This window comes from Felis catus, chromosome E3, assembly GCF_018350175.1.
Source record: "Felis catus isolate Fca126 chromosome E3, F.catus_Fca126_mat1.0, whole genome shotgun sequence".
NCBI lineage: Eukaryota > Metazoa > Chordata > Mammalia > Carnivora > Felidae > Felis > Felis catus.
Window position 1 is genome coordinate 18,454,309 of NC_058383.1, and position 21,618 is coordinate 18,475,926.

The window sequence follows — 21,618 nt, forward strand, 5'->3', positions numbered from 1 at the left end:
TTAGAAGAAAATCCCAGGTAGCACGTCAGACCCGAGTACTAAAAAAAAGTGAGTTGATTTAAAGGAATGTTACACTGAACAGGTGGTATGTGAATGTCATGAAAATTTCAAAAGCAATAGGGATTGACCGAAGACTGCGAAATAGGTCTTCCCAAATCTGAGATTTTTGATGCTTTGGGTTTTAAACAAAGTCAGGATACACAAAGAGAGGGGCTATTTTCTGGGTTTGGGCAACAGAGGACTGTGGTGGGGACAGACAGACAGACAGCAGCACTAGGTGCACAGCGTCAGTGTAGAGGCGACCACTGTTCACCTTTTGGTGCCTACTCTGGGAAGTCTCGATATGTATACTGTACATGTATGTATATTCACGTGTACGTATATTCACGTGTATATTCATCTAACAGAATTGGGAACATTTTGTACATAGAATTCTGTAGCTTGCTTTGTTCACCTGATAGCGTAACCCCAGGTTCAGTGTTCTTACCGAAACCTTTTTGTGTTCATTCTTGGCTATTTCCTTAGGGTTGGCTATTTCCTTAGGGTAAAATCCTAGAAGTGGGATTGTTTGGTCATTGCGTAAATATAACTCTTCAGCTTTGAGTACTAGCAGCCGAAGTGCCTCGTGGCATGACAGTGACAGTTTACAGTTCTAGCGGCTCAGGTGCCCTCTTTCTCATCCTCACCAAAGCCGGGTTCTATTAAACGGTTTTGTGGCTGATTTGATAGCAGATTTACTGCTTGCTGTTTCTGCTTTCATTTTGCATTTTTGGGTTTCTTTATTTTGTATATTCAGTGATCACTTGGCTCTTCGGTGAACTGCCCATTTTTGGCCTTTCTTCTGGGATATTAGGAATTTTTCCCTTACTGATTTATAAGTTCTTTATGTTTTAAGGATGTTACTATGTGATGTCACAGGTACTTTTCATCGCTTAGTATTTGCCTCTTATGTTTGCTTATGATATCTAAGCTTACTGTTGCTCATGTGGTGAAGGCAACACTGTATTTGATCCATGCTGTGACACACGTTCTTCCGTCTTTGCCATCAGCTGTGATTTATTCTCGATGTGTCCCGCGGTCACTGCCAAGTCGTGTTAGAGTTGTCATTACCTGTGCAAGTGGATGTGGTCATTGTTGCTTGCGGCATGGCCGGAGGACTACACCGTCAGCTCTTGGGTGCTTCTGGCCACGTGCCTTTTAAGGGCCATTTGCAGAAGGAGCACAAATCCTGATGCTGTTGGAGAACCATCCACTGATACCTCCTGATGAGATCGAGAAAGGCTCAGTAACAAAACCTGCACCTGGACGGTTGGTAGCGTGGAAGGAAATCTTGGAGAGGATGATGGTGATCTCTTGGGGATGCAGCCTTGCCAATGCCCTTGTCGTCCCGGAGGTCAATATTGTGTGGAAACTCACAGATACCCCAAAAGGGAAGACTTAACCCTCTTATTGCATTCATCCATTTCCTTTCAATCTGTTTAAGTAAGCACAAAAGGGCTTTTGCAGGAGCGTCTGGCGGCTCAGTCAACAGAGCATGCAACTCTGGATGTGGTTGTGAGTTCAAGCCCCACGTTGCACACAGAGCCTACTTTAAAACTAATTAAACAAACAAGTAAACGGGCTTTTTCCAACAAGCACAAAATTAAAATTGTAAGCAATAAGAAAAACATTAAGCTAACTAACTGGCAGTTTCTTCTTTCTTTTTTCAGTCTTATAATTGATAATGTCTTAGATGAAATATGGCATATAGTTCATGGAGAAAAAGTTTAAAACATAGAGATAAATTAAAACACACACACACACCCCCCAGAAATCGCCAGTTCCCTAGTACTCGTCTGTAGATATGCACATACACGTGTTCACAGGCACGTTGGCTACATAGGTTTTTGGCCTAACATTTTTCCCTTCACGGTGTCTTGAACATCTTGGCATGTCTGGTCCTTCTAGTTCATGTCTGAGATGACCGGTTAGTGTTTCCTTGTGTGGATCCACCATGTTCAGCTGGGCTCCCAGGGGTGACAGAATTCTAAGCTCTGAAACAGGTTGCCCATCTCCCTTTGGAACTCCCCATCAGCAGTGCCTGCTAGTTCTTTGACCCTTAACCTTCTTAGCAGTGCTCTGTAAATCTGCTCATGTTAGCCACTCTGAAGGGCAGATCAGTGACATCCTTTTCCTCCCAGAAACCACTGGCAGTCTTCTAGATCTGGAGACCGGAAGGAGATGCATGTTGGAAACATTAGGAAGCAGGAGTCGTAAGGACTCGTGACCGGATACGTCTGTGTTCTGTCCCCACCTGTTACGTTTGTGCACCTCGCCGTGGTTTGGGGCCGCTGCACGTGGCTGCCGAGGTCTCTCCCTGGCTCCCACCACCCGCCTCTCTAGTTTCTCCTGTTTCTCCGCTGTTCTCCAGCCTCCCTACCGACTTTGTTACTGGAACATTCCAAGGCGGTTCCTGTCCAGAGCATTTCTGTCTGCTCTTCCTCCTGTCTAGAACGCCTTTTGCACAGCTTTCTCCAGTTGTGTAAGGACCCAACTCAGCCCGTTCCCTTTTCAGAGAGGCTTTCCCTCTCACATTCTCTAACGTAGGTCCATCCGTCCTCCATGCTGTTGTCCTTCATCTGTCACAAGCCCTTCCTTCTCTTTGTGTCTGGTTCACTACTGTATCCCCAATGGCTGGCACTTAACAGACCCTCACCAAAGATGGCTTGATGGAATCAATAGTATTAACTTGACGGAGGATACAGCTGAGAGGAGGGGAAACTGCTCCTTGTCATCCAGAGGAGGGCGGTAGTAAGTCCAACGCAGAGCTTGCGGAGGGGGGCAACTCGATCAGCTTTTCGGCAGGTAGGGCTGCTGGGCTTTGGAGTGAGTGCCTTCTTTGTGGTGCATAGTCAGGCAGTGGCTTGGTGTTGTTGAAGGATTCTGGCATCGGATGTCAGGGTTGACCAGGTCAGTTCCAAGGCCGCCTCCAACCCTTAGGTCCATGTTTGATGTTCGCATCACTAGTCTGTGGTTCTTGGACTGCAGATACGGCCTTTACCACTAGATGGCACTAGGTGATTCCTTTGAGGCCGGGGCTCCTCAAACCCGCCAACAGTGAGAACCCCATCTTCTCTCTTTTTTTACTTATTGAAGTATAGTCGACATACAATGTCACATTAATTTCAGGCGTGCAACAGAGTGATTTGACAAATCTACATATTACTCAGCACTCACCACGGTTAGGTGTCGTTACATCTGTCACCGTACTGTTATAACAGTATTATCGACTGGATTCCCTATATTCCACTTTTCATCTTTGTGCGTTACTTATATGACTGGAAGTTTGTACCTCTTAAGCCCTCTTTGCCTATTCTGTCCATCCCCCCGTCCCCTCTGGCAACCACCACCTTGTTCTCTGTGTTTCAGAGTCTATTTTGTTTGTTCGGAGAACAGACTTTTCATTGCATTTTACCCCAAACACCCACTTCAACAAAAGCTTCACAAAACCGTCTTAACTCTTACAGTGTGGAATGCATACTGATATTTTCTATTTCACTCTATTCGACTGCATTTTCACAGATGGAGACTTGCAAACTACTACACTGATTTTATTATACGGACGGGTCATAATTCATCGTTTGAAAAGCACCGTTTTAGACAGCTGAGCCTGTTCACCCTTGGAAAACTTGGACAGTCTGGGCCCGTAGCGCATCGTGTCCCTTAATGAGTGCTTTGTGCATTTCCGTGCTGACTTGCTGCCTCGAGAAGCCAAAAGTATGTGCTTCCTTATGTGTGTGTGTGTGTGTGTGTGTGTGTGTGCGCGCGCGCGGATGTGTGAACGTGGACATGAGAGAGACTGGGGGGGGATAGGTTTGTACAGGATTAGCACCGACCACAGTCAAGGCAGCGGTAAGCCTTGTCAGTGGACGTAAAGAGAAGCTATCATATCTGCCTCTGGGAGCTCAGACTCTAGCTGGGTAACAGTCACTCACCCCTTCCCCTCTCCGCTTGTTCATCAAGAAACACGGAAATGAGCTCATACGCTCAGGATGTCACTTAGGATGCTTCCGGGTGTAGCAGGTAACAGAAGCCTGACTGCGTTTGGTTTAAGCGATAAAGACATTTGGAAACTCTCCAAATGTCTGTGGAGAGGTAGAGCGGGGTGCAGGCCCACGGTGGCTCGGCCTTAAGGATCCAGGTTTCTTCCATTACATGTCCTTGTCCTAAGGCTGGTTCCACTCATGGTTGCCAGAAGACCTGAAATGGTCATTGGGGTTTCAGATCCCTGGCTTAGAACACTAGAGCTTTGATTCCCTGTCGTGTGGCCTGGGGAGAGGTTAGGTTACTGTAGCATTTTCCAGGTTGTAGTGCGTGCCAGAGAGGGTAAGCTACAACGGCAGAATTTTCTAGGTTGTAGCTGTTCTGTTTATTTGTTCCTGGTTTTCCCTTTTACTCCTTAAGGGACGTGAAATGACAGAGCCGGGGGAAATACTTAGGGAGTCATTATCGAGTTTGACAAAACAATTCTAGATCTTTCCTGTGGACCCAGAACTTCTGGTTGAGTAGGGTTGTCTGAATAGTTCTGGCCAGCGAGTTTGCCGAGTGAATAAACGGTTGCACGTCTTCTGGGTGAGGGACGAGGTGAGGTTATATGCTCTCCAGGGTCCTGGGAAAGGAATTAGCAGTCAGAGCAAAGAGAGGTGACACATGGCCGCCGTGGGAAGGGTGAGAGGAGTGTAAGTGAGCACCTCGGCGGATGGCTGAGTCTGTTTACATTTGTAACGGAGTGCTAAATGGGAGCGTGTTGGCCTTGTGAAGTAGATGGTTTTCCTCCTTGACCTGGTTCCCGAGAACCTGAATCTACTGACGTCTACTCACCTGCCTCCTTTTTATCCCTTCCAGGTTTGCGGTAAGCATTGGCTACTGGCATGACCCTTACATCCAGCATTTGGTAAGACTGTCTAAGGAGAGGAAGGCCCCCGAAATTAACAGAGGCAAGTGACCCCCTCCCTTCTCACTATTCCCTCATCAGCAGAGAGGCCTGGGGTTTTAGGGATTCATTCGTTTTTCTTTTTTTTTACACAATACAAATTTATCATCTTACAGTTCTGAAGGTCAGAAGTCAAACATGGGTCTTACTAGGCTAACATCAAAGTGTCATCAGGGCCGTTTCTTTTGGAGGCCATAGGGGAGAGTCTATTTCCTTTTCTTGTCTACCTTCTAGAAACCACCTACATTCCATGGAAGATGACCCCTTCTCCATTGCAAAGCCAGCAGTGTAACATAGGGATTCATTCTTAACATGAGAGTTCCAGTGTTCCTTCTCTCCAGTAGTATATGAAAGTGCTTATTTCCCAACATCCTCACCAACACAGTGCATTATGAAACTTTTCATCTGTGTTAATCTGATCCATGAAACATGGTGTCTTACAGTAATTTTATTTTAGATTCCTCTTATTTTGGGGTGAAGTTGAAGATCATTATGATTATTTTTTTAATATCTTTTTTAAATGTTTATTTTGAGAGAGAGAGAGCAAGCGAGAGTTCACTTGCTTGCAAGCAGGGAGGGACAGAGAGAGAGAGGGAGAAAGAGAGAGAATCTCAAGCAGGCTCCATGCTGTCAGCACAGAGCCCGATGTGGGGCTCAAACCCTTGAACCGTGAGATCATGACCTGAGCTGAAATCAGGATTCGGACACTTGCTTAGCCCACTGAGCCACCCAGGTGCCCCAAGATCATTTTTATATGTTGAAGAGCCATTTATATGTCTTTTACTGTGAACTGTCTGTTCATGGAAGGAATGACTTTTTTTTGGCCTTGTTAAAGTGATGGTAACACTGTTAGGCTGTACAAGTCATTTCTATCAAGGCAGTGAAAGGATTTGAGGCAGGAGGGTGACTTAGTCTCAGCCAGATTGAGAAATTGGCCAAATGACCATAGTTCTTGTGGGTGCAGGGCATCTTGGCCCTAAAGACGGATCCTATGGGTAGTTTCAATGAGAAATGCGAAGAAATTTTAAAGTGGTGCTTCCTGAGAATAAGGACATGGTACTTACTTTGAGCTGAGGGTGAAACTAGGCATCAGTAAGATTGGACGAGGCCTGGCTAAGAGGCCTTAAGCCTCCCTCCCGCACTCTTGAGGACACTTTCCTGACAAATGCTGCAGAGGCAGGGCCCCACCATGGTGCCCTGGGTGCTGGGGGCCCTGGGCAGCAGGTCAGCCCTCCGGCCTTCCTTCTTCCTCTCCCTGGGTTGGCATCGCTAGACTAGGGCCGGCCCCATAGTAGGAGAGTGCTTCCCAAACAGCGTGTGGGGAGCATTTTTAAAATTTTTCCAATGTCCAGTCCGTTGTGGGTGATAACTCTGTAACCCACGGTAAAAAGGATTTACTAGAAAAGTAAAATGGAAGAGACATGTAACGTTTATTTATTTTTGAGACAGAGAGAGAGAGACAGAGCATGAACAGGGGAGGGTCAGAGAGAGAGGGAGACACAGAATCTGAAACAGGCTTCATGCTCTGAGCTGTCAGCACAGAGCCCGACAGGGGGCTCGAACTCACAGACTGTGAGATCATGACCTGAGTCGAAGTTGAACGCTTAACCGACTGAGCCACCCAGGCGCCCCAAAAGAGACATGTAAAAAGACAAGCTCAGGGGCGCCTGGGTGGCGCAGTCGGTTAAGCGTCCGACTTCAGCCAGGTCACGATCTCGCGGTCCGTGAGTTCGAGCCCCGCGTCGGGCTCTGGGCTGATGGCTCAGAGCCTGGAGCCTGTTTCCGATTCTGTGTCTCCCTCTCTCTCTGCCCCTCCCCCGTTCATGCTCTGTCTCTCTCTGTCCCAAAAATAAATAAACGTTGAAAAAAAAATTAAAAAAAAAAAAGACAAGCTCAAATTATTTACTAGTAGAATCCATAGACATGAAATCCCTATGTCAAATTGCAGTAAGTGTCTAAATGCCACTCAAAGTTTGTTCTTAAAATAGGAATACTGTAAGCAGAAGGGTTTAGAACACAGATCAATTTTATCTTCCTTTCACCCTCTTTTATTTCTTGTCTCCTCTGTTCCAGCTTCCCACGCCAGAGCTTCACAAGTCAGTTTATTAGGCACCATTTGCCTGTGCACCGCCCCCCGCCCAACCCCGCCTGTGATGTTTTACAAACATCGAGGCTCTAACCCACACAGGATGGAGATGAAGGGAGCACGATAAGAAATATGGCTGCCTTTGCTTTGACATTCATCTGCCCCATGTCCTGACCCCAGAATACTTTCCAGACGGTCTCCCAATTTTGAGTTTCAGCAGAATTCAGAGTAGCTTTCACTTAGCCAGGAAAAAACACATTTCTAAGAGGGACATTCAGATCCCATGTTTTGATGTAAAATATTTTTCTTTCATATGTAGAATTAGGGGGCCTTGCATTTTCCTTAAGGTAGTTGATCCAACCATTAGATAGATTGTGCTTCTTTTGGTTCAAATGGCTTTAAAAAAAAAAAAAGGAAGACAATTTTAAAGTCCTTACTTCTCCCATAAGGTCTATGGATAACCTAAACCGCTACCCCCTAAGAAGGGCAGAAGTGTTGCCTTTTGTCCTCCTGGTGTGGTGAACTTGGCAAGGTTTATTTCCATCATCACTGAGTCATGGCTTGTCTCTGTCTCTCTCTCAGGATATGTTGCTCGCGTCCATGGCGTCAGTCAGCTTATAAAGGCATTTCTACGGAAGACAGAATGTCCCTGTCAGATTCTAAATCTTGGGGCTGGGATGGATACCATCTTCTGGAGACTCAAGGTAAATTAAAAAATACCGCCCCCTTGTTTCCCCAATTGTTTAATTTTCTGAAGGTTCCCACCAGGTTCAAAAATGTCAGGGGCGCCTTGGTGACTCTGTCGGTTGAGCACCCGACCCTTGACTGCGGTTCAGGTCATGATCTCTCGGTTTGTGGGTTCAGGCCCCACATTGGGCTCTGTGCTGACGGCACAGAGGCTGCTTGGGATTCTGTCACTCTGTCACTCTCCCTCTCTCTCTGCCCTTCCCCCATCTCTCTCTCAAAATAAGTCAATAAGCATTTTTTTAAATGCTAGAAATCTATTCAAAAGGAGTGACTGCCTGTCTCGCGTCCCTGTCCCCATCTGCTTGCACCTGCTGTGCCACCACTGTCAGCCACGTACGTGATGTCACCAGGGCCCTAGATATGTGCCTTGCTTCTGAGCTCCTGCTGTTACAAACAGGGCTTTTGATCAGAATCCTTGCATACATTCTCTGCGTGTGTGCAAGAGCCCTGCCAGTGGAGTAGCTGAGACCAGGGGCCCGTGCATTTGCCGTTTTGATGACAACAAAAGACTTTACTGTCGTCGTGACGGTGTCTTCAGTATAGCTTGGAGATTTGCAAGGCTGGGTGATGGTAACATGACACAAAGCCCTTTTAAGTTTATTTATTCATTTGGAGAGAGAGAGAGAGAGAGAGAGAGAGAGAATCCTAAGTGGGGTTAGATGCGGGGCCTATCCCACGGAGCACGAGACCGTGACCCAAGCCGAAATCAAGAGTCAGAGCCCAACTGCCTGAGCCATCCAGGTGCCCCTCCATTCTCTGATTTGGTCCCTCACCTCCTTCGTTAGGGTTCAAGAGCAGGTATAATTACACTCCCTCACAGAAGAGGAAATGGGTCCAGTTAGTGGCAGAATCAGGACCACAGGCCTGGTCTTTGATTCCGGGCTGGAATTGTAGCACCAAACCTTTTCTCTACAACGATCTCACTGATTGCGTTTTCTTTTTTGTAGGTTCGTACAGATCTCTCTTGCTTCTTCTGTCAGATCGGTCATGTGGCAGTCATGGGTACGTGCATTTCCCCAGATTCTTGCAGAAGTACACCAAGAAAAACTAGAGTGTGTGGGCCTAATGCGACCTGAGTGTGTATTTTGTCCCTCATCAGCTCACCCGATGAGGTCTTTGGTCATCGGTGCCCCCAGCCTCTCTCTCACTGGGGCGAGAAATCAGTGGCCTCAGCACAGCCTTAGTATTAACCGGTTGTCTCTGCATTCTTCATTCAGGGTGAGATAGCTAACGTTTCTGAAGTGCGTGCACATCCATGACCTCGGGAATGAACATGAGAGCTCTGTAGGTGGGGTGGGGTTTACCCAGATGGGGCAAGGCGGGCTCCGAGAGCTTGTGCCGTCCCCAGGTCGGGCAGCCAGTGGCACTGGAGCATGGAACAAACAACGGACTGCAGTTCGTCCACGTCCAGATTCCCTCCTTGTTTTCTCCAGAGAGAGAGCCCTGCGGCTGCTCGGGGGGGGGGGGTGGGGGGGTGGGGGTGGGGCTCTTTGCTATAGGTCAGCGGTGCCTCTGGGCCTCAGAGACCACGGTGTGGTGGAAGGAACTGGAAGAGAATGCAGTGGCAGAATGTGTGCAGTGTGAACAGAAGCCACGGGAGAAACTCCTCCTTTGGGCTTGACACCCTTTTCAACGTGGTCCCGTGGTTTGGTTTCTCCCCCCGCCGTGTAGGTGGGTTAATCGTTACTAAATCTGAGATTTTTATTTCTGAGCAAGGTACACTGAAGCTCATGTGCCCCTTCCAAGAAAAAAGTTATCTGTGAGGAGCGAGGAAGGAGAATAGTGCAGGGTCTGAAAAATTTGGTGGAGTTTTTTCGTTTTGATAATGACATTAGTCGAAAGGGTTTTAAAAAATCTAAGTTTCGTTTTAGAAAAATGATGCTTGTTTGCTCTTTGGAGCAGGAGCTGAACGGGCCAAACTTAGGCTGCCACCTATGTTGGTAAATAAAGTTTTACTGCAGCACAGCCAACTCCCAGGTCCTTCCATCTTCCCTATGGCTGCTTTAGCCCTACGGCAGCAGAGTGGAGAAGTCACAGCAGAGACCGTCTGGCCTGCAAAGGCTGTTTTTGAGCTCTGTGTGCTTCTGTAAAAGAGGAGGGGAAATCTCGTCGGCTAGTCTTGTTGTCTCGTGCACCTTCCGCCTGGGAGGGTCCCCTGGCTGCACCAGCAGAGGCTTGGCTGTGGGTCACAGGCTTTGTGCTGCCGCTGTGTGTGAGCTCGTTCTGTATGACGTCAGGCCCCAAGACCATTGGGACAGTTGAAGGCTCCCACCTTCAAGCAGTGGGTGAGAGTAGGGTGCAGGAAAGCCAGTACAACCCCAGACAAAGAATAAAGGGTGAGTGAAACCCTTTAAGGGACCTCAGCGTCTTGGTGTCTCTTGAATCCTATTTCCACACGGCCAGAGGATCAAGGACGCAGGGGGTCAGTCTCAATATGGCAGCCTGTGCAGCGGTCGGCCACGTTGGATCTCCTTTGAGCCTACCGGATACTCTTCCTCACGGTTGTCCCCGGCTACCCTCCGGGAGCTATGCACGGTCCTGGTTGCCTTCCATGCCTTCCATGCCTCCTGTGACGTGCGAGCTACTGGCGAGTGGAGTGTCGGAAGGGCTCAGGGAATCCCAGAATAAAAAGTTGAAGCCTCATGTCCCACAGCCATTTGTTGCCCCTTTCCCAAAGGCAAGAAAGAAGATGTCTGTTCCTTAAAAGCTCCAGGTGTGCCTTTTGGAAGCTTTCCCTCCATGGTGACCCCTTAATCGGCATTCTTAAGAGGGCAAGTAGCTGATGAGTGGGAAAGCTGTTCAGAAAGTCAGAAGTCCTAGACGAGCTATAGCATCGTATGCTGTCCTGCATTTGCTTTTGTTCTCCAGGCCTTCTAGAATTTTAGCGTGTCCTTAACTTCATATCGTGTGAGCGAAATCCTTAGAGGGTGTTCTGGAATTTCCTAGCAAAAGTCATCTTCTGGTATGCTCTAAACGTTTCCTCCAGATATCTTCGGACAGCTTTTTACCCGGCCCTGCCCTACACACGGGCAGGGGAGCGCGGCAGCACCGAGAGAGAACGGTTGAGATCGGTGAGCGTGTCTCTTCTGATGGGTCAGGAGACTGTCTTTGTCTCTGTCTTCCTGTCTCCCCTTTCCTCCCTCCCCCTTTGTCCCCCAGACCAGATCCCTTGAGATTTTCCAAGGGCTGAGGGGTAGCTGGCTCTCACAGTTCTGACACTTGCCCTTAGGGTCACCTCCTACTGGAAAATGCTTGCTGGTGATTGCAGCCCCCCCCCCCCCGCCATCATGCTGTCTTGGGGGGCCGGCTCCCTCTCTGTCCCTGCTGTCCATCGCTCGTTACTGTGCACGTAAATGGTGTTCTGCGCAGTTGCTCAAGTCAGAAAGGGGGGTGTCATCCTCACCCCAGCTCTTTCTTAATCCCGGCCCACACCTGTGAGGCCCACCACCGGGTTCTGGGCACCAACCATTGTGTTTTTCTTGGTCTTTCTTTCCACTTTAAGTAAGCGGCTCTGTACTTGTGGAATGTAAGTACAGGTGGATACGGAGGCGTTAGAAGAGCGCTTTGGGGGGGGGGGGCGCCGGGCAGGTCACCAGGTTGTGGAGCGCCTTGTTTCTTTCCCCAAGCCTCAGGGGCATCGGGAGCTGCTGCAGGCAACACGCAGGGTGTCGCTGAGAGTCCAGACAGCGGTGTCCTTACAGCGTGTGCAGTTGGCGAGCTGAGGAGGAGAGAATGCGTTCGTGAATACGCATCGGGGCTGAGGGATTGGTTGGACGTGACAGAGAATGTGCTAGGATGGCCAGGGGGCCAAGGGGAGACCAGGCCGGGGATGCAGAAGGGGGAGCAGGGTCGTGTATGTGTGTGTGTGTGCGCGCGCGCGTGTCTGCCACGCTTTTTTACTGCAGCCCTCAGTAAAGATAAATGTACACCCCAGGCCAAGACCTAATTCTAAGTACCCATGTCAATAAGGTTTTTGAGTTTATTTATTTAACTTGAGAGAGAGAACCGGTGGGGGAAGGGCAGAGCGAGAAGGGGACAGAAGATCCAAAGCGGGCCCTGGCCCCTACGTGGGGCTCAAACTCACGAGCCGTGAGATCATGACCTGAGCCAATGTCAGACACTTAACCGACGGAGCCACCTCGGCGCCCTGTCCCCGTGACAGTCAATGACAAAGGCACACACGTGGCACTTACTAAGGCAGGCCCTGTTCTGAGTGTCCCTTGTGTGTACTTATTTCCTCATTACTCCTCACAACCCCGTGAGGTGCTGTCCCTGTCTCTGCTTCGCAGAGGAGGGAAACTTGGCCCAGGGAGTGGCGTGACTTTGGGGCCTCGCAGCAGACAGGCGGTGGAGCTGGGATTCGAACCCCCGTCCCCTGCTCCAGAGCACCTGCCCTTTACCACCCGGTGTATCCTCCCCTCACAGAAAAAAGTAAACGTGTCACAAAAGAGTACTCATCCCCACTGTGTGCGATGCTTCGGGATTTTTGCTGTTTTATTCCATTTTATCCCTCAAATGCTGGTCAGCATTGGTGTCCTGACCCTCTCTGATTCATCTCGATCTGCTTTTTGGAAAATTCTGTCAGGTCCTACTCCCCCAGCGCCTCCACATACCCCGACCTCCATCCCAGGCACTGGTCCCCCAGTTCAGGCTCCCCGTGACTTCTTCCCTGGACAGCTGTGAACCCCTGACTCCTGTCCTCCATCCATTCCCCACGTGGAGACCACAGTAATCTGGAAAATACATCTCTGCCCATATCGTGCCTGGATGTCAAACCCTTAAGTGCCCTGATGCTCTTCGGGGCCTAGTACTCGCTCGGTACATGAAGGTGGTCAGTAAATGTAGGAGTGAAAACATAATTCTAAAGCTTACTGTGTGTTTTTCCTCAGGACGAAGATCTTCTCCCAAGTAAATATTTTGAAGTGGACTTTCCCATGATAGTCACGAGAAAGCTGCACAGCATCAAGTGAGTATGGCTTTGACCAGATGAGAGATCCCGGTAGGATTCAGGGGCAGCGTTCAGGAGGTGGCCTGTCTGAACGCCAGAGACCTCATTTTAGGGGACTCTTCCCTTTTACCCCCTTCCCACCTTCTTTCTGGCCCCAAGATCCCCATTCCAAACTGTCTTCAAAATGAAATGTCCCCTCCCTTGCAACTCTTCTGTCCGTTAACGTAATTCTCTGAACACTTAATAGAAATGACCTATAGTGCTTTAATTTTAATCTGAAATTTAAAAAAGTGTTTTAATGTTTTATTTATTTTTGAGAGAGAGAGAGGGAGACAGAGTATGAGTGAGGGAGAGGCAGAGAGAGAGAGAGAGACAGAATCCAAAGCAGGGCCCAGGCTCCGAGCTGTCAGCACAGAGTCCGATGTGAACTCATGAACCGTGAGATCATGGCCTGAGCCAAAGTTGGACACTTAACCGACTGAGCCAACCAGGAGCTCCAATAATCTGAATTTTTATGTGTGCTCCGGCTACTTCTGTATCTCCAGAGCATAGAAAGGGGCCTGGCTCAGAGCAGATGTGTAGTAAATAGCGTTTGAATGAATAATGGGAGGCCAAATTGGCCATTTACTATATATGAGATAGTATGGGGGCCACCCTGAGTCCATGTTTTAAGAATTCTGCAGTTACAGATGACGAGTTTGTGAATCTTTGCTGAGAGCTTTTGTCGCACCATGTGAAATGCTTCACTCAGATGATCTCATTCAGCCCTCAGAGCCGACTCAGGAATGACATGCTTTTATTAGCAGTTGAGGAAACCAAAGCTCAAAGAAATTAAGCTAATTTCCATAAGGTTACCTGTTGACAAAGGGGTAGAGCTGAAATTTAAACCCTGACCTCAAGCCCAAGGTCAGATTTTCTCAGTGGTTTTTAACGTATACTTCTTCCCCTTCTTTTTATTTTTTAAAAAAAAATTTTTTTAATGTTTATTTATTTTTGAGACACAGAGAGAGAGAGCATGAACAGGGGAAGGTCAGAGAAAGAGGGAGACACAGAATCTGCAACAGGCTCCAGGCTCTGAGCTGTCAGCACAGAGCCCGACGCGGGGCTTGAACTCCCAGACCGCAAGATCATGACCTGAGCCAAAGTCGGAGGCTTAACCGACTGAGCCACCCAGGCGCCCCTTCCCCTTCTTTTTAAATTAGTCATTTAAACAAAATCTTAATTCTGACATTTAAAAAAATTTTTAGTGAACATTAAAACTTTCACCTTGTCCTTTAAAGATGTGTAATTCCCACAAGCTAGAAATAGTTTCCAAGTTTTTTTTTCTAACTTATCCTATGGAAACAAGTTTTCCCCCTTTTCCAAATACAAGATTATATTATACAGAGTGTGCATTTTATCTAATTTTTTTTTTAATATTTATTTATTTTCGAGAGAGGGAGACAGAGTGCAAGCTGGGGAGGGGCACACAGACAGGGAGACACAGAATCCAAAGCAAGCTCCAGGCTCTGAGCTGTCAGCACAGAGCTCAACGCAGGGCTCAAACTCACGAGCTGTGTGCGAGATCATGACCTGAGCCGAAGTTGGATGCTCAACCGACTGACCACCCAGGCGCCCCACGTAGTGTGCATCTGAGATGCGCTATGGCATCTGACGCTGTGCAGCCACAGAATACGACCTAGCTTGTTGGGACACCAAGTCAAATAAGAGCAGGTGGGCTCTCACTTAAGCCTAGAGAAGGTTTCTGGGGTGAAAGATGTGTGTATGGTGGTTGCGATACTGAAATCGGCTCTCTGCTGTCTAATTTTTTGCACATTCTGGAGGAGAGCAGAGTCATCACAGAAATGTTACTGAACGTCAGGTCTGAGTAGGAATCGGTTTGTTTAGTTGCCTGTGATTAATAACGGTTAAAATTTTTAACTGAGTGAGCAGAAGCAGGAAACGAGAGATGGCTTGGAAAACACTGGAACGTTTGGAAACATATCGCTAGCCTATCTTTGGCGATTTCTACGTCTTGAGTGTTTCATGATCAGTTTGTGACTTGACGTCAGGTTCGGAGTGTAACGCTTACTGACCTACTCTGACAGCTGACCCACTGAATTTTTCATGTGTGTGCCTAGGGCCAGACGTGATTAAGCAGCAGGCCCTCTGGAGTCGCCCTTGCTTTGAGCAGTAGCGGTACCTATTGGCCATTTCGGTAGTGGGTGTTTGCGTTTTTTCACTAAGCTACTTGACTCATTTCTCTCTCTTTCCCATCTTCCCATAGATACAAGCCTTTTTTATTACAACCCATTATAGAATTACATTCAGAGGACACACTGCAAATTGGCAAGTACCCTTAACCTAAGTAATACAGTATGGGCTACCTCTCTGCTTTTCTTCCCCTTTCTTTTTAAAGATGGTGTGTGTGTGTGTGTGTGTGTGTGTGTGTGCGTGCGCGTGCACGTCTGAGTCTGTGCGTGTGTGCACATGACGTCACAGAGTGTATACTTCTGCATCACATTTACTGTAAAGGAACTTGAAACAATTTTTTGTATGGCCCCTCTTAGATGTCCATAGGTCTCAATCTTAAATCTTTTGGAAAACATTTCAGTGAGTTGCAAACATTTCAAATATAGGAGCTTTTTCCCGAAAATCTTTCCTTGGAAAAATCCAGTCCGGCAGCCTCAGACCCTGACTCCTACGTGGCTGCTTCACTGAGAGGGAATGCACATCCCCACCACTGTTGTCTCGTACCTGACCCGCTTCACCTGTTACGTAAGGTCCTTGGCCCCGGGGCTCAGTTTTTCCCCGTAAGTTTTCAGTATGAGTGTTTCCAACAACTCTTTCCTCCCTTCTAAGCCTTTAAAACTAAGATCACAAACACTCTTCCAGAATGTTCCATTGTGTTCAGTGTGTGTCTGACAGAGAAGTTCAAGGGGCTTATTAATAATTCAGGTCAGAAAACATGCTCAGAGAGGATGGCCTTAGATGGTGGGCACAGATAACACAGAAACGTCAGGCAACTAGACAGGCCTCTACAGCAGCACAGTGCCCTCGTCACGCTCCTAGTGAACAGACTCCCACAGAAACGAATATCTCCTCCATCCTTTGTTTCCCTCGTACAAACTTTAAGTAGAACCTCCTCAGGCTTTGCCATTGGCTGGCACATCTGCTTCCTCTACATTGTAGACGTCATACTTTTCTGTGTATTTGGTTAATATTTGCGTCAGAAGGATTAGCTGTAATGAAAGGGTTAGCCCTTTGGGTTGCCTTCGACCCATCAGTGTAGAAACAGGTCAAGTAGAAAGTAAAGACCCTGCGTAATCTCTCCCCCCACCACGATAACCACCGTGCAGGGTGTTTTCTCCTGTGGATGGACAGTGTACCTAGAGGCAGGTAAATATCACGCGCAAGAAAATACACATGTAAATAGAATCCTGCGCCCGGCCCGCAAAAGGTTCAGTAAATTTTTGTTGAAGGAATGTATGCATATATTGAATAAATAAATACATATGATGTAGATCAACATGCATTTGTTGAAAGAGTGAATCTATACTTCTATAAATAAATAAATAGTTTTATGTATAATTTTAGTAAAGCGCATCATTTACACGTACTGTTTCGAAACTTGTTCTTCCTGCATCCTAGTGAATCACGGCTGTCTTCATGTTGCCATATTAGATCTACCTCGTTATTTCTGGTGACTTCGTAGTCCTCCTCTGCATGGAAATTCCATTTTACTTAACGTATTCGCTACTGATGGTCCTTTAGATTGCCGCCTTCTTTATGGTTTCCTGTGAAACAGTTTTGTAGAAAGCCTAGTTACATGTGCATATTTGCAGGAATTGCCAGTTCAAAAAATTGTACCTTACGAATTCTAATAGCTACTGCCAAGCCGTGCTTCAAGACCCTTTCGACTAATTTGTATTTTCACTAGAGTAGATGAGGGTTCTCTTTCCCTACACCCTCGCTAACACTGGCTACTGCCATTTTAAAAAATTCCTGCCAGTCTGCCAAATCTATGAATTAAAAAATTTTTTGTAACTTTTTTTGTTTGTTTTAAATTTTTTATAACTTTGAACGTGCTAGTGAAACGGAGTACCCTTCCTTCCTTCTGTTGGCCTGTGGGATTTCTTTGTAAATTTCCTTTGCTCATATATTTTCCAGTTGCGTTGTTTCATTTTCTTTTCAATTTACAGGAATCCTTTACAACATAAAGCAGTGTTCTTTGATGTAAATCCCTCGTCAACTGTTGACTGGCAGATTTCTTTCTTAGCCTTTCACTTGGTTTTTAACTCTGGGTTTGTGTCTTGTGTGGGCAAATTTTCTAGTCCTGTCCTTGATAGTTTTTGATCTTGCCTTCATACTGGGAGAGGGACAGTTGAAATAAAAATTAATGAAAATACAAATGTGAGTGAAAATTTGAGAAAAGTGATAGGCGATGATAACACTGACACATTTTCATTGAAAAATTGCCCTATTTCATTAAACCTTTGAAGCTGTGATTGCAAGAATCAAACTATTTATTTACTGTCAGGAAAGAAAAGGTGCTGATAAGTTAAACCGAAACGTTATTGACTGATGCATCCTCATTTCAGAAATGTGAAACTGAGAAAAAAAATACGCATCTTGAAATTGATCATTTCTTAAAGCTGAAATATGCATGAGGTGAAACTTAAAAGTATCTAAATAGGCACACAATGAAAAGTCAGTCCGAATGAGTAAATCAAGGGGGACGTCTGGGTGGCTCAGTCAGTCAAATGGCCAAGTCTTGATTTGGGCTCAGGTCAGGATCTCACAGTTCATGAGTTTGAGCCCTGCACTGGACTCTGTGTTATTAGCACAGAGCCTGCTTGGGATTCTTTCTCTCCCTCTTTCTCCACCCTTCCCCCGCTCTCCCTCCCCCCCCCCCCCCGCCCCGCCATCTCTCAAAATAAATAAGTAAATGAACCTCCATGTACCCATCACTGAACTTTTAACTGTGGCCAATTTCATCCGTTCCAGTGGTTCTAAAAGTGTAGTCCTGGACTAGTGACATCACCACTGCGGAGCATTTGTTGGAAATACAGATGTCTAGCTTTTGAAAGAATTTGAGAAAATGTCTACTTCTGGAAGATCTGCTACATCAGAAACCCGGGGGGTAGAAGCCATCAGTCTGTTTTAACAAGCCCACCAGGTGATTCTGATGACTGCCAAAGCTCGAGAACCACTATAGAAACCATGCTGTCTGATCTCTGTGGGAGTATTTTCAAGCAAATGTTATCATTGTATCTGTAAATACTTCAGAAGCTATTTTCTTTTAAACATAGTATCTCACAAATTATCACGACATTTAGAGAGTGGCCAGCCGATCGGTACCAATACTTAAATAGGTTACCCTTTGACCTCCTAATTCTACTCCTAGAGACCTACTTAACTGGGCAGGTGCTTCATGAGGTCTATACAAAGATGCTCATCGCAGTGCCTCAGATGGAGAACATTTGGAGATACCACAGGCCTCATCGTGAGGGCTTGGCTGAGTAAGTCGTTTTATCCACTGATGGAATGCTGGGAAATCATTACAGACGATGATGTCATTGATATTACTGTTAAGTAGGAAAAGCAGTTTTAAGAAGAATTGGCCCTGGTTTCTTTTTCCTGTGTGATGTGTGTGTACGTATTTGTGTGACAGAAAATGTGCTTATGTTGTGTGTTTGGGTTTATGTTTTATGTATAGAAGAAAGACTGGAATGTTCTATACCAAAACATTAATAGTTGGAAGATGTGATTTTCGTTCATTCCACCCTCCTCCTCCCTGATTTTTTTTTTCCTTTTTGCAGTGGGACATGTATTTGTGTAATGGAGAAAAAATAATTTAATTTTGAAAAGAAATCCATTGAAATGATCATCTCTGGATGAATTTCTGTTGAAATGATAATCGCTTTCCAGATGGACACCTGTTGGATTCAAAGAGCTATGCCATTATTGGAGCAGATCTCCGAGATTCACCTGAACTCGAAGAGAAGCTAAAGAAATGGAACATGAATCCACAGTGAGATCTTGTTTTAACCTCTTATGCGTTTGTGGTTTCATGCGAATGCGAAATAAGGTCAGGTGAAAGTGCAGCATGAGACCCGTGTTCCGTTTTTAATTCTGAAATGTTTATCATTTCATGGCTATGAGGGAGGTTTTCTAAGTTTTTGAGAGGCAATGTTTCTCCTGTTTTCACATCAGAATCACGTGTATTGCTTTTATAACACTGATGCCTAATACCATAAAGTTTGAGAGAAGATAATTATATGTATAGAAACCTACAACTGCAGGGCGCCTGGGTGGCTCAGTTGGTTAAGTGTCCAACTCTTGATTTCCGCTCAGGTCATGATCTCACGGTTGGGGAGATCGAGCCCCATGTCAGGCTTTGCGCTGACAGCTTGGAGATTATATTAAGTATGCGTGTGAAAGCAGTTGAACGGAAATTGGCGCATAAGCTATAATCTGTAGATTATTACAGTTGCAGTGGTAACCAGCAGCAACCCGCTGCGAACGTAGAAACACACCATTTGGGCAAATGTGCTACATAGCCAGGGAAATAATCACTTACAAATCAGGAGAGCTCTTGGGATGCCTGCGTGGCTCAGTTGGTTAAGCATCCAACTTCTGATTTCGGCTCAGGTCGTGATCTCATGGTTCATGAGATTGAGCCCCACATTGGGCTCTGTGCTGACAGAGCCTGCTGGGATTCTCCCTCCCTCTCTCTCTGCTCCTCCCCTGCTTGCCCTCTGTCTCTCTCAAAATAAGTAAATACACTTAAAAAAAAATTAATCAGGGGAGCTCTTGATAGGCAAGTTTGCCTCACTTCTGGAGATCTACAAAATGCATAAGGAACAGCGGCTATCACAAGTATTAGAATTACATCCATAGTTCTCTGGGGTTCATTTGTGCTCTGTGTTTTCCTCCGTGGGCTGTTTTTGCTTCGCTTAGACTTCTCTTCTGAAAAGTATTAATCTTGTTTTTAATATTGGCGAAGCTACCTCTTAAAACTACACTGTAAACGTGTTTAACTTTTCATTTTCAAATAATTCAAATTTGTAAAAAAAAAAAAGTTGCAAAAACTGTACAGGAAATTCCCACGTAGCCTTCTCCACCTGGCTTCCCCCCACGTGGTAATACCGTATGTAATAGTCGGTGCCTTTTGCATTAAAAAGGTTTTTGGAGGGGCACCTGGGTAGCTCAGTCGGTTAAGCATCCGACTTCAGCTCAGTTCATGATCTCATGGTTCGTGGGTTCGAGCCCTGCATCAGGCTCTGTGCTGACAGCTTGGAGCCTGGAGGCCTGGAACCTGCTTCAGACCCTGTGTCTCCCTCTCTCTCTGCCCCTCCCCTGCTTGTGCTCTGTCTCTCAAAAATAAACATTTAAAAAAATTTTTAAATCAATAAAAACGTTTTTGGAACTGTTTTTCTCTAATTACCAACCTATTGAGGGTTTGAAACTTTTTTTTCCACTCACTCACTTTTTCTAATCGTTCCTATTGATATAATCTCGGGTTTTAGACTTAGGTTAAAAAAAATTGCTTACTTTAAACTTCCTTTTAATGTTTTTCTTTCTGATTTTCAACTTCATCTGCAACTTGGACTTCATTGTCTATCCTCTGGATTTAGTTCTCTCATTCTTTGTACCATGACCCAGTTGGGTCCAGAGAGCATTTGTAGATATATACATATATATGTGTGTGTGTATTTGTATACACATACATATATTTTTATTTTAGAGAGAGAGAAAGAGAGCATGTGCAAGTCAGGGAGAGGGGTAGAAGAAACGAGAGAGAGAGATAAGATCCCAAGCAGGCTGCATGCTCAGCATGGAGCACAACACAGGGCTCAATCCCATAACCCTGGGATCATGACCTGAGCCGAAATCAAGAGTCAGATGCTCAACTGACTGAGGTACCCAGGCGCACCTGGATATATATTTTTAATTTCTTTTAGTGTTTATTTATTTTTGAGAGAGAGTGCGAGCACGAGCCGGGGAAGAGCAGAGAGAAAGGGAGACACAGAATCCGAAGCAGGCTCCAGGCTCTGAGCGGTGAGCAGAGCCCGATGTGGGGCTCGAACCCATGGACTGTGAGATTATGACTTGAGCTGAAGTTGGATGCTTAACCGACTGAGCCACCCAGGCACCCCTGGATGTATATTTTTAAGTCACTTGAGTTATACAACATTTCCTTGTCAAAAAAAGAAAAAAAAAAAAGGAAATCCTGATAAACAGTAACAGTGGATAGTTGGGACTGTCAGGTCAAAGCCAGCAGCATTTGTGGGTAGCCTTTCTCTCTAGCGATCATGAGTCCAGGCACTGAGTCTAACTGCATGGGTTACATTCTGACACTAGCGTACACGATGTTCTTTTCAGCAAATTTCTTGGGTATTTTCAGTTCAATTTACTTGTTTTGAAATTCCCCGCCAATAAAAATAGGCAAAAATAACCTACTTGCTTTGTGAGAAAACTAGCAACCAGCCATGAGGAACAGCAGCGTAAAGGGGCAGAGAAGGAGGAGGATCCAGTAAAGGAGTCAGAAGGAGCAGGAATAAATCAGCAGAGCTCACATAATTTAGGGCTGCCTGTGTTCCCTTCCAACATGTAAAGCTTTTAGAGATTTCTGTAGGAGTTTATTGCTTTTCCTGTTTCGTAATTTGTTCGTTACTTCGGGTCTGGTAACTCAGACCGCATACTAATGTGTCATTTGCTGAAGACGGTTCGTGTTGTTTTTATTCTTGACGATAAAAGTTTGTGTAAGAAGAATTAGATTCTGTTAAAGGGACAGCAGTATTTCTGCATTTTATCAGTCAGCTTTTGACGTGTAACAAAATCTCTGCAGCCTCAGCGGTCTCAAACAACTCACAATTCAGA

General features: G+C 46.1%; 1 protein-coding gene across 1 annotated transcript in view; it reads left to right on the forward strand.

Annotated features, from left to right (window-relative positions):
- The first annotated feature begins 3,046 nt into the window (after positions 1–3,046).
- The window catches only part of LOC102900324 (leucine carboxyl methyltransferase 1-like), a 29,647-nt gene continuing 11,075 nt past the window's right edge, over positions 3,047–21,618 (forward strand). The window contains 7 exon segments of the mRNA XM_045048285.1: positions 3,047–3,096; positions 3,748–3,756; positions 4,885–4,976; positions 7,641–7,762; positions 12,695–12,771; positions 15,020–15,081; positions 18,664–18,766. Coding sequence (XP_044904220.1) covers positions 3,047–3,096; positions 3,748–3,756; positions 4,885–4,976; positions 7,641–7,762; positions 12,695–12,771; positions 15,020–15,081; positions 18,664–18,766 — 515 coding nt within the window.